The following is a 15,440-nucleotide window of genomic DNA, read 5'->3' on the forward strand; positions in this document are numbered from 1 at the left end:
TGGCTAGTGGGGGCCTGCTGAGTGCATCGGCATAGTTTTCAGTGCCCGGTCTGTGCCGTAGACGGCTAACGTAAGTGCCCACCTCTGTATGTGGGCCGATGCATTCACCTTTATGGCCTTGTTGTCGGCCAAAAGGGACGTTAGGGGTTTGTGATCTGTCTCCAGCTCAAATTTCCTGCCAAACAGGTACTGGCGCATTTTTTTTACTGCATATACACATGCTAGCGCTTCCTTTTCTACCATCCCATAGCCCCTTTCTGCCTGGGACAGACTTCTGGAGGCATAAGCTACCGGCTGTAACTGACCATTGGCATTCACATGCTGCAACACACACCCGACCCCATAGGATGATGCATCGCATGTTAGAACAAGTTTCTTACACGGGTCATATAACGTTAACCGTTTGTTGGAGCACAACAAGTTGCGTGCTCTATCAAAAGCCCTTTCCTGGCTGTCCCCCCAGACCCGATCGCGACCTTTGCATAGGAGCACGTGTAGCAGCTCTACCAGAGTGCTCAATTTGGGAAGAAAGTTACCAAAATAGTTCAGGAGCCCCAGGAATGAACGCAGCTCCGTCGTGTTACGGGGTCTGGGTGCTCTCTGGATCGCTTCCATTTTGGACGCAGTAGTTCTGATCCCGTCTGCTGCTACCCTCCTCCCCAGGAATTCTACCTCTAGTTCTGATCCCGTCTGCTGCTACCCTCCTCCCCAGGAATTCTACCTCTGGAGCTAAGAAGACGCACTTCGCCTTTTTCAGTCGCAGCCCTACCCGGTCCAGTCTGCATAGCACCTCCTCCAGGTTGTGGAGGTGTTCTTCAGTATCACAACCCGTGATGAGGATGTCGTCTTGAAAAACCACCGTCCTTGGAATCGACTTGAGAAGGCCTTCCATATTCCGCTAAGAGATCACGGCGGCCGAACGAATCCAGAACGGACATCTGTTATACTCAAACAACCTCTTATGTGTCGTGATGCTGGTCAGCTTCTTCGACTCACTCGCCAGCTCCTGGGTCATGTAAGCTGAGGTCGGGTCCAATTCTGAAAAAAGTTTGCCACCGGATAGCGTGGCAAAGAGGTCCTCTGCTCTCGGTAGCGGGTACTGGTCTTGGAGTGACACCCGATTGATGGTGGCCTTGTAATCGCCACACATTCTGACCGACCCATCCGCCTTGAGCACCGGCACGATTGGGCTCGCCCAGTCATTGATTTCGACTGGTGAGATAATGCCTTCCCTCAGCAGACGGTCCAGTTCGCATTCTATCTTTTCCCGCATCACGTACGGCATCGCTCTGGCCTTGTGGTGTACTGGCCTGGCGTCCGGTTTTATGTGAATCACTACCTTGACCCCCATGAAAGTACCGATGCTGGGTTGAAATAATGAGTCAAATTTGTCCAGGATCTGTGAGCATGATACTCGCTCCACAGAAGAAATTGCATTAACATCGCCCCATTTCCAGTTCATGACAGCAAGCTAGTAGTGCGGGACTGTCCCCCGGGACAATCCAGAGTGGCAACCTGTTCTCCGAATCTTTGTGGGTCACGACTACCGTGGCACTACCGTGGCGCTGCCTAGCACCAGAATGATCTCCTTTGTGTATGTCCGCAGCTGTGCGTCAATGGGCAATAATTTTGGCCTCCTGGCCTTGGACACCCACAACCTTTCAAACTGTTTGATACTCATCAGGAACTGGCTGGCCCCCGTGTTTAGCTTCATTAATACTGGGCTGCCATTGAGGAGCACTTTCATCATTATCGGTGGTGTCCTGGTATATGAACTGTATATGTGCTCCACATGAACTCGCTGAACTTCATTTTCCAGCGATTTCCCCCCCGTATTCATTTGGCCTCGTAGGGCTTACATCGGGCCCGTCCTCCTCGTACATAAACCTGGCTGCAGGCTTCCTGCACATACGCATCAAGCGACCGCTGACGTTGCAGTTTCTGCAGGTAAATTGCTGATATCTGCAAGCTCTGGCTGGGTGTTTGCCTCCACACCTCCAGCATGAGCTGGAGGCCCCGTTGTTGGAAACAACATGTCCATTACCAGTCGACCGTCTCTGACTGTCTCTGTAACTGTCCTTAAGCACACCATTAACAGGTAATGATGGCCCCATTACTGGCCACATTGTCCATTGCGATGGCATGAATCGCCTTTCAGCTAGCCATTGTCTGTTGAATTCCCCCTTTGGGTTCGACTACATGCTGGGGCATGTCCGATTACCCTTGCTGCCTAGTGAACTGTGTGCTGCGTTAACAATGTTGACTCCCTGGTCGTTTGCCGCATTTGAGCCAAGATTTTTGCCATACATCATTCTGGTCTCTGACTCCACTGAGATAAATGTCTGGGCTATCAGAGCCACCGCTTCCAAGGTCAAGTCTTTGGTCTCGATCAGTTTCCTGAAAACCCCAGCGTGCCCGATGCCCTCAATAAAAAAAAGTCTTGCAGCATCTCCGCTCTGCATGCATCTGTGAACTTACATAGGCTCACCCGTCGCCGGAGATCTGCCACGAAGTCAGGAACGCTTTGCCCTTCTTGCCGCCGGTGCGTGTAAAACTGGTGTCTTGCCATGTGCATGCTGCTCGCCGGTTTAAGGTATTCCCCGATCAACTTACTGAGCTCTTCGAACGTCTTGTCCACCGGCTTCTCTGGCGCTAGAAGGTCCTTCATCAGGGAGTACGTTCTGGATCCACAAACCGTCAGGAAATGAGCCCTGCATTTGTCGGCCAGATCCTGTCCCAATCATTCCTTAGTGACAAAACTTTGCTGTAGTCTCTCAATAAAGTCGTCCCAATCATCACCAACACAGTACCTCTCTTCTGTGCTGCTAGCGGCCATGCTCGCGTGGATTAAATCCCAGTTTCTCGTCGACAATGATATGTCCTTACTATACAGTATAAATGCACACGAGACCCATACTTGAGAGAAGTTCACCCTGTGACCAGTTACCTTTATTACCAAGACCTCAAGTGATGAAGGTGGGTGGAGCTTCCCCTTTTATACCTGAAAGTCTAGGTTAGGAGTGTCTCCCACAAGTGCACCCCCTTGTGGTCAATGTTCTCAAGGTGTACAACTTAGGTCAGGTTATACATGTATTCAACTATCATTGTAACCCATGACACAACTCATGGGGAAATTTGGGCCCATAGTCTCGGCAAAGGCTTCAGTGTAATAATACAAGAATGCTGCATTGTGGGAAGTTTTAGATCAGACGTCAAACTGAAGCGCCGTCTGCCTGCTCGGGTAGATATAAAATATCGTAAGGCATTATCCGAATTAAAGCAGAAAGTGCTCCTGAGACCTGTCAACATTGCTTCCACAATCGACACCATGAGAAAAACGATCATTTAGTCATTCATTCATTTACTGTTTGTGGTGTAGTACTGTGCAAAAAAACAGGCTGCCTCCACAACAATAGTGACTAGACTTCAAAAGTAATCCATTGTTCTGTAAAGCATTTATGACATCCTGAGGACGATATAAATATAAGTTATTTTGTTTTCTTTTTGTGTACCAAGAAATTTTTAATATGGATCGGGTTCTTGCCTTTGTCCTGTAGGCGCCCTATAGTGTGAGATGGCATGATGCTGGGTCAAAGGAGGTGTCATAATGGCTTTGTCTGTTTCCTGACATTCTGAGAGAGTGGGGAGACTAAGGAGGCAGCCTGCAGTGCAACAGGGACTGAGGAAGTTAGTGAACTGTCATGCCTGCTATATCAAATGTGATTGGTTGTCTTTTTTGTAGAATATGATGAGTGGGATATCCAAAGCAGGAAAACATAGCTACTACAGCCCTCTTAACCAATCAGGAAGAAAAAAACAAATTAAATGATTTATGTAATAACATTTTCAATATACACGCACTCTAATTTTGCAAATAACCCATTTAGCTTTGATGTAATAGAAGTATCAGGAGATGGTATTTTTTAGGCCCTTTAATCACCAGAGACTTTTGCTCAAGTTTTGGCAGGAAACTTGCTGATTACTACTATTGAATATACTGTAGTTTTGTATTTTGTTCTCCAAATGTTCAACTACACTGGGTAGAAACGTGAACAATGTATTTTTTATGAAGGACCCTTGTCTTTTATGCTGCAAATAATTATCCTTTAATTGCTCCACAATAGAGAATTACAGTTATCAGTGACATTATTTGTGTTGCTGTATTAGTACAAAATTGAAGCCATCCCATGTAGCCAGTAACACCATTCGATAGATATTTTCTCATCTATCTAAAATATGGAATTAATTCCGCTTATGTGAGATAATAACCTAGGCAGATTTGCTTTCCCTCAAGCTACTGCTGGTTAAAGGGCAAAAAAATAAATGATTATGGGCTGATGCTGAGTGGCAACAAGCACATAACCAAACCCCTAGCAACTTGCTGCTGGTAACTGCTATTGAGGTTCCTATGGCGTCAGTGCCACAAGTAAAATATGTTCATGCTGCACAGCTAACATGATATAATGGGCATGTTGATGATGGCTTTCAGTATATGTTGCCATGATTAGCGTTGCTTCATAGTGTTGGCCTTTTTGTAAGAGGAAAGATGATACTCAAAAACTGTATTCAGTAAAAAAAAAAGTAAGCTAATTTTAGCCCTCTTTAAAAAAAAAATTTAAAATAAATCAATTGGAACATGCATGTAATAGAACATTGCACAAGAAAGAGTTTATCACTTAAGTTATGAAATCGGCTTATTTTACAGACTAAATCAAGAATTCAACAAATTCTTCTACAATATCCTGTGCCCGGGGGACCAAGAAAGACAATTGTAATAATTTGGCGGAAGACACAAAAGGCTTACTTTGGAATACTTTGCCAAATATGATTATGGAATTAGTATTTAGGAATAACATAAAATAGCTTTCTTGAATAAGAGAGTTTGTCAATTGTTGTTTGTTGGCTTTTAATCCTACTTTATATCGTATGCGTACACATTTGGCTAATCTCAGTGATAAAAACCTGGAGCATGATTCATGCATAATCATTGCAAAGTATAGCTGACTACTTAATTGAAGAATATTTCCTCACAAGATATTATTCTTATAGTGGGTGAATGTTTTCTATCCCCTCCTGCTAAACAAAAAGGAAGTGTTTACTTTGTTTTGTGAATTTTCTTTGATGATCTTTTTCCTTCTCTTTTTATTCTTATAGGAATAGGCTGCCCTGTTCCTCGTGTTCCAGCCGAGGCCAGCCCACTAGCAGATCATGTGTCAGCTACTCGCATTCTTTGTGGGGCTTTGGTTTTTCCTACCATTGCCACTATAGTTGGTAAATTAATGTTCAGCAGTGTCAACTCAAACCTGCAAAGGACTATTTTGGTGAGAAATATTCTTAAATACGCAGTTTAAGCCTACTATTGAAGCATATTTTCACACTGAAATTCAGACTGTATGGGTCCAAGTTTCCACATGATTTGCGCCTGATTTTTAGGAGCAACTGGTGGAGAACGGACTATCTTAGAAATCGCAATTCTCCACATTTTTTTTTCTGCAGTTCTCGTCAGGTAGAACAGTTCCACTTTGGAACAGAATTTTTTCTTCAAAAGGGGGCGTGTCCGGCCACTGATGCCTGATTTCAAAGTTTCCACAGTGAAAACGTACTCCAAACTAACTTAGAATGGAGCAAGTGAAGATTTTTGTAGAACTGAAAAAACCTGTTCTACACATTAAAAAAATCAGGCGCAGGTTACAAATTAGGCGTCCAGAATGAGGGGGGGTAAGGGAAGTCATTAAATTCTATAATAAATCCTTATTTATACTTATACAAATATTATACAAATAAATCCAATCTGAATAAACATTTATAAGCAAAGAAAAGATTAAATAAACCATCTTCCTACCTGTGTGAAAGTGCTTCAGGCAGGCCTTTCGGGACCGAAGGCTGAACGGGCCGGCCCGAGACTTCGGGCAGGGCCCGTCCCCAGCACCAGATTTACAAGTAGGTGGCGTTGGGTCGGGGAGGTTCGGTTTGGTTCGGGTCGGGGGGAGGGAGGGGGAGAGAGAGGGGGGGGGGTGAGGGAGGGAGAGAGAGAGGGGGGGAGGAAGGGAGGGAGAGAGAGGGGGGGAGGAAGGGAGGGAGAGAGAGGGGGGGTGAGGGAGAGAGAGGGGGGGGTGAGGGAGAGAGAGGGGGGGGTGAGGGAGAGAGAGGGGGGGGTGAGGGAGGGAGAGGGGAGGGGGGGGTGAGGGAGGGAGAGGGGAGGGGGGGGTGAGGGAGGGAGAGGGGGGGGGAGGAAGGGAGGGAGAGAGAGGGGGGGGTGAGGGAGGGAGAGGGGGGGGGTAAGAGAGGGAGGGAGGGAGGGGGAGAGGGAGGGATAGAGAGAGAGGGGGGGAGGGAGGGAGAGAGAGAGGGGAGAAGGGAGGGGGAGAGAGAGGGGGGAGGGAGGGAGAGAGAGGGGGGGAGGGAGGGAGAGAGAGAGGGGGGGGGGGAGGGAGGGAGAGAGAGAGGGGGGGGAGGAGGGAGGGAGAGAGAGGGGGGGAGGAGGGAGGGAGGGAGGGAGAGAGAGGAGGGGGAGGAGGGAGGGAGAGAGAGGGGGGGGAGGAGGGAGGGAGAGAGAGAGAGAGGGAGGAGGGAGGGAGAGAGAGAGGGGGGGAGAGAGAGGGAGGTCAGGTTGGATCCAGTCCGGGGGTGGGGGGAGCGGGAGCAGGAGCGCGGGTCGGGTCCAGTCGGGGGTTGGGGGGGGGAACGGGTGTCGGGTCTGGTCGTGGGGTGGGGGGGGGGGGCGGCAGGAGCTGGCCATGGGAGGAGCCTTATTCACGCAGCCCCAGTGAGGCCATTCGGCCAGGGCTAGGGGCTGCGTGCTTCGAGCCCCTCCCACACAGTTTCGGGCGCCTGGAGCTACTGCACTTGCGTGCCCACTGTAGCGCGCATGTGCAGAGATCCCGGCACTGTTTTCAGCTCAGGGTCCTGGCTCCGCCCCCCCACAGCTTGTGCTGCGCTGCGCCGAGGGCCAGAGGACCTGCAGGGAGGTGGAGAATACGGAGGATTTTTTTAGGCGCACTTTGTGGCGCGAAAAATGGGCGTCCAGGTCGGGACTGCGCCGTTCTAGGCGCGTGTGGAAACTTGGGCCCTGTATGTTTGTTTATCATTGACTATTCAAAGGTCTTGCAGATATTCTTATTAGTGGAATAACTTCCATTGTTAATATTTACAGCAATAGTAAAGGATTTTCCAAAATATGCAGATATACATATTTGGCTCAGTGGGTAGTAGCCCTCTTGCCTCTGAGTCAGAAAGTCGTGGGTTCAAGTCCCACTACAGAAACATGACTTCATAATCTAGGACGACACTTCAGTGCTGTACTGAGGGAGTGTTGCACTGTCGCAAGTGCTGTCTTTTGGATGAGACGTTAAACAGAGGCCACATCTGCCTTCTCGGGTGGACGTAAAAGATCACATGGCACTATTTGAAGACGAGCAAGGGACATCTCCCTGATATATTGGCCGAAATATATTGCTCAACCAAAATCACTAAAACAGATTATTTGGTCATTATCTCATTGCTGTTGTGGGGCATTGCTGTGTGCAAATTGGCTGCCTCATTTCCTTACGCTGTTGAGGGCTTTGGGATGTCCTAAGGTCATAAAAATCACACTATGAATTTAAGTTCTTTCTTTCTATGTAATGGGCACACACATGCAGTACGTTACTCAGTGACAATATGTTCTATCCACTGAAGGAAACTTGAGCACTCCAGATGCCAGTGAGTTCAGTCAGTCCAGAGTGCAGTAAACTCAGTCAAGACTGGTAAATTCAATATTTCATGGCTTACTATCAATTATTCCTCTAATGCAACTATGATGGTAGAAGCAAGTATTATTTTAGTCTGAACTATTGTAAACCAAAAAAATAACTTCATAGATCCAATTTTATTTTCTGGATTTACATCATTTAATATCACTACTCAATCCATGGTAGCATATACCGTTGCCACAAACCATAACAGCAATAAAGTCCTGGTTTATTTCTTTTCTGAATACAATTTTAGTTATGATGCCAATGACTCCTAGAGATGAGCCCCGTGTCAAATTATAAAACATAATTTTTGGAGCATTTCTGTCATTTGAAAATTAGTCTTTAATTTAAATATTGACATACATAAAAAGAAGTGGACCATTTTTTATAGGTTGTGAATGTATAATTAAATGCAAAGTGCCCATAGTCAAAAAGGAATACATAAATTTGTTAACAGCATCAGCAGATCTTGAAAGCTGTGTAGCACTGAAAAAATGCAGTTACTTTTTGATGAGGAAATGAAAATGAATGAGAATTGATAGCCATCCAGAAGTCAGTAGAAACAAGAAATAGGAGCAGGAGTTGGCCATTTGGCCCCTCAAGCCTGCTCCGCCATTTAATAAAATCATGGCTGATCTGATCTGATCTTGGGCTCAGATCCACTTCCCTGCCTGCTCCCCATAATCCTTGACTCCTTTATCAATCAAAAATCTATCTATCTCCACCTTAAAAAAATTCAATAACCCAGCCTCCACTGCTCCCTAGGGCAGAGAATTCTACAGATTTACGACCCTCCGAGAAGAAATTCCTCCTCATCTCAGTTCTAAATGGGTGACCCCTTATTCTTAAACTCTGCCCTCTCGTTCTAGATTCCCCCATGAGTGGAAACATCCTCTCTGCATCTACCTTGTCAAGCCCCCTCAGTATCTTGTAAGTTTCAGTAAGATCACCTCTCATTCTTCTAAACTTCAATGATTATAGGCCCAACCTTTCTTCATAAAGTCAACCCCTTCATCTCAGGAATCAATCTATTGAATCTTCTCTGAACTTCCTCCAATGCAAGTATATCCTTTCTTAAGTACGGAGACCAAAACTGTACGCAGTACTCTCGGTATGATCTCAGAAATACCCTGTACAGTTGTAGCAGGACTTCTCTGCTTTTATACTCCATCCCCCTTGCAATAAAGGCCAACATTCCATCTGCCTTCGTGATTACTTGCTGTACCTGCATATTAACTTTTTGTGTTTCAAGCACAAGGACCTCCAGGTCCATCTGTACTGCGGCATTTTGTTATCTCTCTCCATTTAAATAACAATTTGCTTTTCTATTATTTCTGCCAAAGTGGATAACCTCACATTTTCACACATTATAATCCATCTGCCAAATTTTTGCCTACTCACTTAACCTGTCTATATCCTGTTGCAGATTTTTTGTGTCCTCCTCACAATTTGCTTTCCCACCCATCTTTGTATCATCAGCAAACCTGACTACATTACACTTGGTCCCTTCAGCCAAGTCACTAATATAAATTGTAAATAGTTGAGACCCCAGCACTGATCCCTGTGGCACCCCACTAGTTACTGTTGGCCAACCGGAAAATGACCCGTTTATCCTGACTTTGTCTTCTGTTATTTAGCCAATCCTCTATCCATGCTAATATATTACTCCCAACCCCATGAACTTTTATCTTGTGCAGTAACCTTTTATGTGGCACCTTATCGAATGCCTTCTGGAAATCCAAATACACCACATCCACTGGTTCCCCCTTATCCACCCTGCTCGTTACATCCTCAAAGAACTCCAGCAAATTTGTCAAACATTATTTCCCTTTCATAAAACCATGCTGACTCTGCTTGACTGCATTATGATTTTCCAAATGTTCTTTGGTAATGGACTCCAGCATTTTCCCAGTGACAGATGTTAGGCTAACTGGTCTGTAGTTTCCTGCTTTCTGTCTCCTTTTTTAAATAGGGGCATAACATTTGCAGTTTTCCAATCCGTTGGGACTTCTCCAGACTCCAGGGAATTTTGGTAGATTGCAACCAATGCATCCACTATCTCTGCAGTCATTTTTTTTTAAGACACTAGGATGCAAGCCATCAGGTCCAGGGGACTTGTCCATCTTTAGTCACATTTTACCGAGTACTTTTTCTTTTGTGATAGTGATTGTTTTAAGTTCCCCCCTGTCTATAGCCCCTTGATTATCTATTATTGGGATGTTTTTAGTGTCTTCTACCATGAAGATCGATTCAAAGTCTTTGCCATTTCCCTGTTTCCCATTATTAATTCCCCAATCTCATCCTCTAAGGGACCAAAGCTACCCTCTTATTTTTTTATATACCTGTAGAAGCTCTTGCTATCTGTTTTTATATTTCTTGCTAGTTTACTCTCATAATCCATCTTCTCTCATTTTTTTTAGTCCTTTGCTGGTTTCTAAAAAATTTCCAATCTTCTGGCCTACCACAAATCTCTGCAACATTGTATGCCTTTGTTTTCAATTTGATACCATCCTTTACTTACTTAGTTAGCCATGGATTGTTCTCCCTTCTAAAATCTATTGCTAGAAGGTTATTAAATGAGTATTGAAAGGGGTGGGGGGAGGACAGTACAAAGACTGCGTTCAGGCGGGAGTGACGAGGATCTAAAAATGTGTTTAATGTTTAAGAAGTAGAGTGATAGATTGTCTGCTCGTTTGGGCTAGATTTTCCAATTATTTATAGCCTGAGTTCAAAAGTCCTTTAAGGGAAAAGCTAGATAATATGGAGAATCATGAAATGACAACTATGAAATGAATTCTTTACATCAGTTTTCACCACTGATGACTGGACAGATCAGGTTACTATAGAAATCTACAACATGTAGAGGTCAGTAAAATGTTAGTGACAAAAACGCAATTTCAACAGGGCATCTGTTGAGCACTAGTGGATATAATTTACTTGGATTTAAGAAATTATTTGATGTTCTGCATGCTGCTAAAGAAGAATAAAGCTTGTGACATTAATTGCAAATTAGCAAACTGGATTGAAAATTGGCTTGGACAATTTAAACCAAAAGTTAGTGGTAAATGAACAAGGTTTTGTCTAGAGAGCAGAGCCAATGGCGTTTGACAGTGGGTGTTCTAGATTTCTTGCTGTTTACATAATATATGAATGATACGGAAAAGTGCACTTTCTGTAATACAATTTTCAGATAGCACAATTGTGTGATGAGTGTAAGTAGAAGGAATGTGAACAGATTGTATAGGTAGACTAAGAAATGTCCAAACTAATTTTAAGAGACAATTGTAACCAAAAAATGTGAACTATATAATGAAAGAATGGCTATCCATTGGCAAAGGAATGACATAGCTGCAGAACTAACACATTTCAAACAAACTAGAAATTCGATTTTCCTATATAGTAGACCTGTTGAATGGACTCTAACAAAAGTCGTCAATGGTGTGTTAGTTCACTCTTAAAAATATAGTGAACAAATATCTGGTTACAAACCGAATTGAAGACTACTAAGTATAGATATCCATACATGTCAAATACTGAATGAAATACAATTCTTTGTGTCCTGCTTGGCACCATGACATTGCCACCTGTGGATTAAAGCTGGACACGATTGAATAATATAGGTTGCAATGTTATATTGATACCCTCCAGTTTCTTTCAGTTATCCAGGGAGACTAGGTTAGGAAGAACATACATCGAGTTTTTGCTCCTTCAGGAGATTAAATTGGTTGAAGTTGGTAGTGATCCATTATACATGGTCTGTGGACTTCTTGTTGCATAGCTTCTTGAGTTGTATATACATATGAACCTTTTGAATGTTTTAAGGATTGAATTTTGTCAAATGAGATTGAGCATTTTCAACCTTATTCTTCGTGGGCACAAATCCACAACCCAAACTATTTCTGCTTCTGGCACTATTGGGTACCAGGTTCACTCGTTCAGTACAGAAGGATGGATGATGCTGGCAATAGAATATTCAAAGTGCTGCAGTTGGTAGTGATCTTCTGTTGGAACGAAGCAATGTTGGGTCAGGTTACAGGAAGCATCTGGCCACCACACATCATCTGACCTGGGACAGTTTCATACTGTCAGAGTGGTGGTGAGGTAGGGAGTCCATTCTCTAATGTTGGCATTCTTCCCTTTTGATTATTCTTCCTTTTTGATTAGCATAAAATTCACCAAAATGCTAACATTACACATTTTTGTTGTATAAATAAGATACCTGCTTGGTTCACCAAAAAAATAAACCACTAAGTGAGTTAACTGAATATTTGACCAGTCTTGTACCCTATATGAAGAATTTATTTGGCTCGGTATTTAAAATTTTTGTTTCAAAACAAAGGTTTAGCGTTTGCGTTATTTTAATTTCTTCTGGTCATTGCACAGGCATTCAAAGCTTTTTTGCTCTTTGACCTCAGTCTAACTTATTCTGAATCAATTCTTTCTGCCTGCAAGCCTTATTGCCTGCTAAATTCTATTTTAATTGAAAATGTCAGTCAAAGTGTCAGTGTTGCACATACATTTAGTTTTGAAGTTCATAATCCTGGCTTTGTTATAACTATATTATTAACCCAACAGTGTCCTATAAAATGAGGGGATATAGCTATCTATTTGGAATATGATACTCTTAACATTGGAGTCTATTTGACTGTGGACTAAATATTCTCCTCTATTCATTTAACAGGGTGGCATTGCTTTTGTAGCCATCAAAGGGGCTTTTAAAGTGTACTTCAAGCAGCAACAGTATTTGCGCCAGGCCCACCGAAAGATACTGAATTTTCCAGAAGAGGAGGCTTGAGAAGAGTCTTGTGTGCAGCCTGGTTAATATGCTATCATTCTTATCTAGCAGTTGTGCATTATTGGTCATATCAAATTGTGCTGTTATATGGTATTGTGGGTACGCTGCTGGTGCAGACTAATGTACACATTTTTTTTTAGAAGTAAAATAAAGCACTTTCACTTGGCAGAAACTGGCAGCTAATGCTGTCGGTGATCATTGAACCCAAGAATGTGATTTGCTTTGGTTACTTTTTAAGCACTTTCTTTATAGCCTATATATTTAATTAGTATTAAAACTAGTGTAACCTTTCTGCAAAGCAGCAAATGTTATAGTTTTCAGAACCTTGCATTTTAAATTTTGCTGACTGTACAATTTATTTTCAGAACTTGTAAGTTGTCCATTGTACTTCTTTTGCAACACATCCTTTTTATTAAACCCCAGCTAAACAATTTCTCCCTTATTTTATGCAGTGATTACACTATGTTCTATATACACTAAGGATAAGTACAACATTGAGCGGCTTTTTCCTGGTTGACAAATAATTTATTCAAATTTGTACTAGCTTACTGAAGAAAAGCAGTTTTTGAAATATTTTCTTGTTCTGGACATGATTTCCTGGATATTGTGTTCTATGATGGATACTTTTGAAACCCTTTAGTGAAAACATGCAAGATAAATTTTCCCTTAGTGCATTATATTGTGGGTAAGTAAAGAATTATACTGGGTTCTAACCTCTTCCTCCCCACTACCACCAAAAATGTTGTTCTTTATGCTGTTTTTCTTTAACAGCAGCAAAGCAGTTATATTGGTTCATAAAGTCCCATATCAATGATCTTGTTTGAACATGTATTGATTGTACAGTATTGCCTATAGATCTGTAGATGTCATTGGCCAAAATGTATTATAAATAAAAAAAAAAGACATTTATATTAAAATACTTTTTTGATGTTTTCTACCTCACAGGTCACTTAAAGTTTATATACAGTTTATCTGTCTTATTTTTATTTGAATACAATGACTTTCATTTATATAGGATTTTTTAACATAACAAAATGCTTCACAGTTGAGGATTAGACTGGAGTAGGAATAAAATCATATAATTACAGCACAGAAACATGTTATTCAGTCCATCTAGTATGCATCTGTGCTTTTCTCCACATGAGCCACCTAGTCTAATCCCACTCTGCCACTCCTCCCTCTACCCTCTAGTAAAGGAAAAGGAAGGAATGCGGGGAAGTGACCAAAGGCACGGTGGAAGGGTAGATTTTAAAAGAGTTTTGAAGATGGGGAGATGTAGCAAGGCAGAGGAGTTTGGGGAGTGAATTTGAATGAGAGACAACAGTGACAAGAGTCTCTGCCACTGATGGAATGGAGAGAGGAGTGAACGCAGAGTAAAATAGAGTCAGAAGCGTAGAGGGTACAAGTAGAGACTTGGGGCTGGATGAGACAAAACCATGGAGACATTTGTAGATGGATATTTTGAAGTCCAAATGCTAAGCATTGGGGAGCCAAGACAGGGCTGATAGATGTAGTGCGAGATAGGATGATGGCAGCCTAGTTCTGGATAAGCTTGAGTTGTATAGCGTGGAGAATGCAAGGGATTTTGAAATGGTGAATCTGGAGGCAATGAAGTAGTGCACAAAGTTTTCAGCTTCTGTGGGAGTGAGGTAGGAAGAGGCTGACACTAAATCAGAGGTGGTAGTAAGCAGTCTTGATGATAAACTGGATCTGAGGTGCGAAATTTAGCTCCGGGTTGAGAAGGACACATAACTGCATAACTGTTGGTTGAGCCTCTTCAATCATCCAGAAAGAGGAATGGGATCACTGCCACCTAGACATTGTTTGATTTTCTTTTCTCAAGGAGAAAATTTTAACTTAAACATCTCAGTTGTTTTATTCATTGCAATGTGTCGTGTACCATAGCAGTAAGTCTTAATTTTGCTTAGAGGTAAATACTTAATGCAATTACCAGTGATGTTTGGTCGACGTTACAAACCGACATAAATAATTTAAAAAGTGTAAACATGACCAAATATGGTATTTATACACCGGCATAAATAATTATTAAAAACTGGATGTGGCTGTCGACCCTTGCAATGCAATTATGCTGCTCCAGTAGCACTCATTCAGGAAAGAATTTGTCAGATAAAACATGTATTCAGATAAGATTATAATTTTCTTGTGAAATTCTTCCTTGGTAAATAATTGAAGTGAATTCATTTTTTTTAATTGAAAAACCAGCGTATTTTGTAGGACACTGTTGAGTTTGTGTTTTAAAAGTCTAAAGAATGTGGATGGGAGAAAAGACTTGGGTGGGAGAGATAGTTTATACAAAAAAGAGGCAACTATTCCAAGACATTGGAATGTTCCTGTGGGACTTGGCGCTATCCACAAGAGGTGCTGATGATACCCAGGTGATCTAAGAAGATCTACCACTTATCTGTATGCAAGTTTCCATCCCTTTTTAAGTGGTGTACTGCATTTTATTGTAAAATGTTTATATTTTTCCTTGTGTTAGCTCAACAGCAAGCAAGCAGTAGGTTATTACATTAACTACTGTGCAGTATAAACGAGTAGTAGTTGCAAATTTTCATTTGTGTCCTTATTTGTAGAGCTGTTGACTAAAATGTATTAAATAAAATTTTGTATTAAACTACTTTATTCGTTTCTGGTTTATACTATATCATTGGCAAAATATAAGCTGTTAACTGCAAGTTAAACACTGGTCACATGTCACGTCAGTTCACTTTGTAAAGAAAAATGTCCCTTTGCCTAGTGTAAGTTTTAGCTGTATCTTGCATTGGACTGGTCATTTTCAGATTTTCTATAACTGTTAATATTTACTGTACTTGGCATCGAGGCGTGCCTTGATGCAGGGTAAAATATTTTCAAGGACTGAAAATTATCTGTCCTGTTTATTTTGTATACTA

General features: G+C 42.3%; 1 protein-coding gene across 1 annotated transcript in view; it reads left to right on the forward strand.

The window, feature by feature from the left end:
- marchf5 (membrane-associated ring finger (C3HC4) 5) overlaps window positions 1-13,487 on the forward strand; it is a 171,590-nt gene extending 158,103 nt beyond the window's left edge. Inside the window, exons 5-6 of the mRNA XM_070876813.1 lie at window positions 5,155-5,321; window positions 12,415-13,487. Of these exons, the coding sequence (XP_070732914.1) occupies window positions 5,155-5,321; window positions 12,415-12,528 (281 nt within the window). The 3' untranslated portion in view covers window positions 12,529-13,487. The remainder of the gene's footprint in view (window positions 1-5,154; window positions 5,322-12,414) is intronic.
- Window positions 13,488-15,440: the final 1,953 nt, after the last annotated feature.

This window comes from Pristiophorus japonicus, chromosome 3 (assembly GCF_044704955.1).
Source record: "Pristiophorus japonicus isolate sPriJap1 chromosome 3, sPriJap1.hap1, whole genome shotgun sequence".
Taxonomy (NCBI): Eukaryota; Metazoa; Chordata; class Chondrichthyes; family Pristiophoridae; genus Pristiophorus; species Pristiophorus japonicus.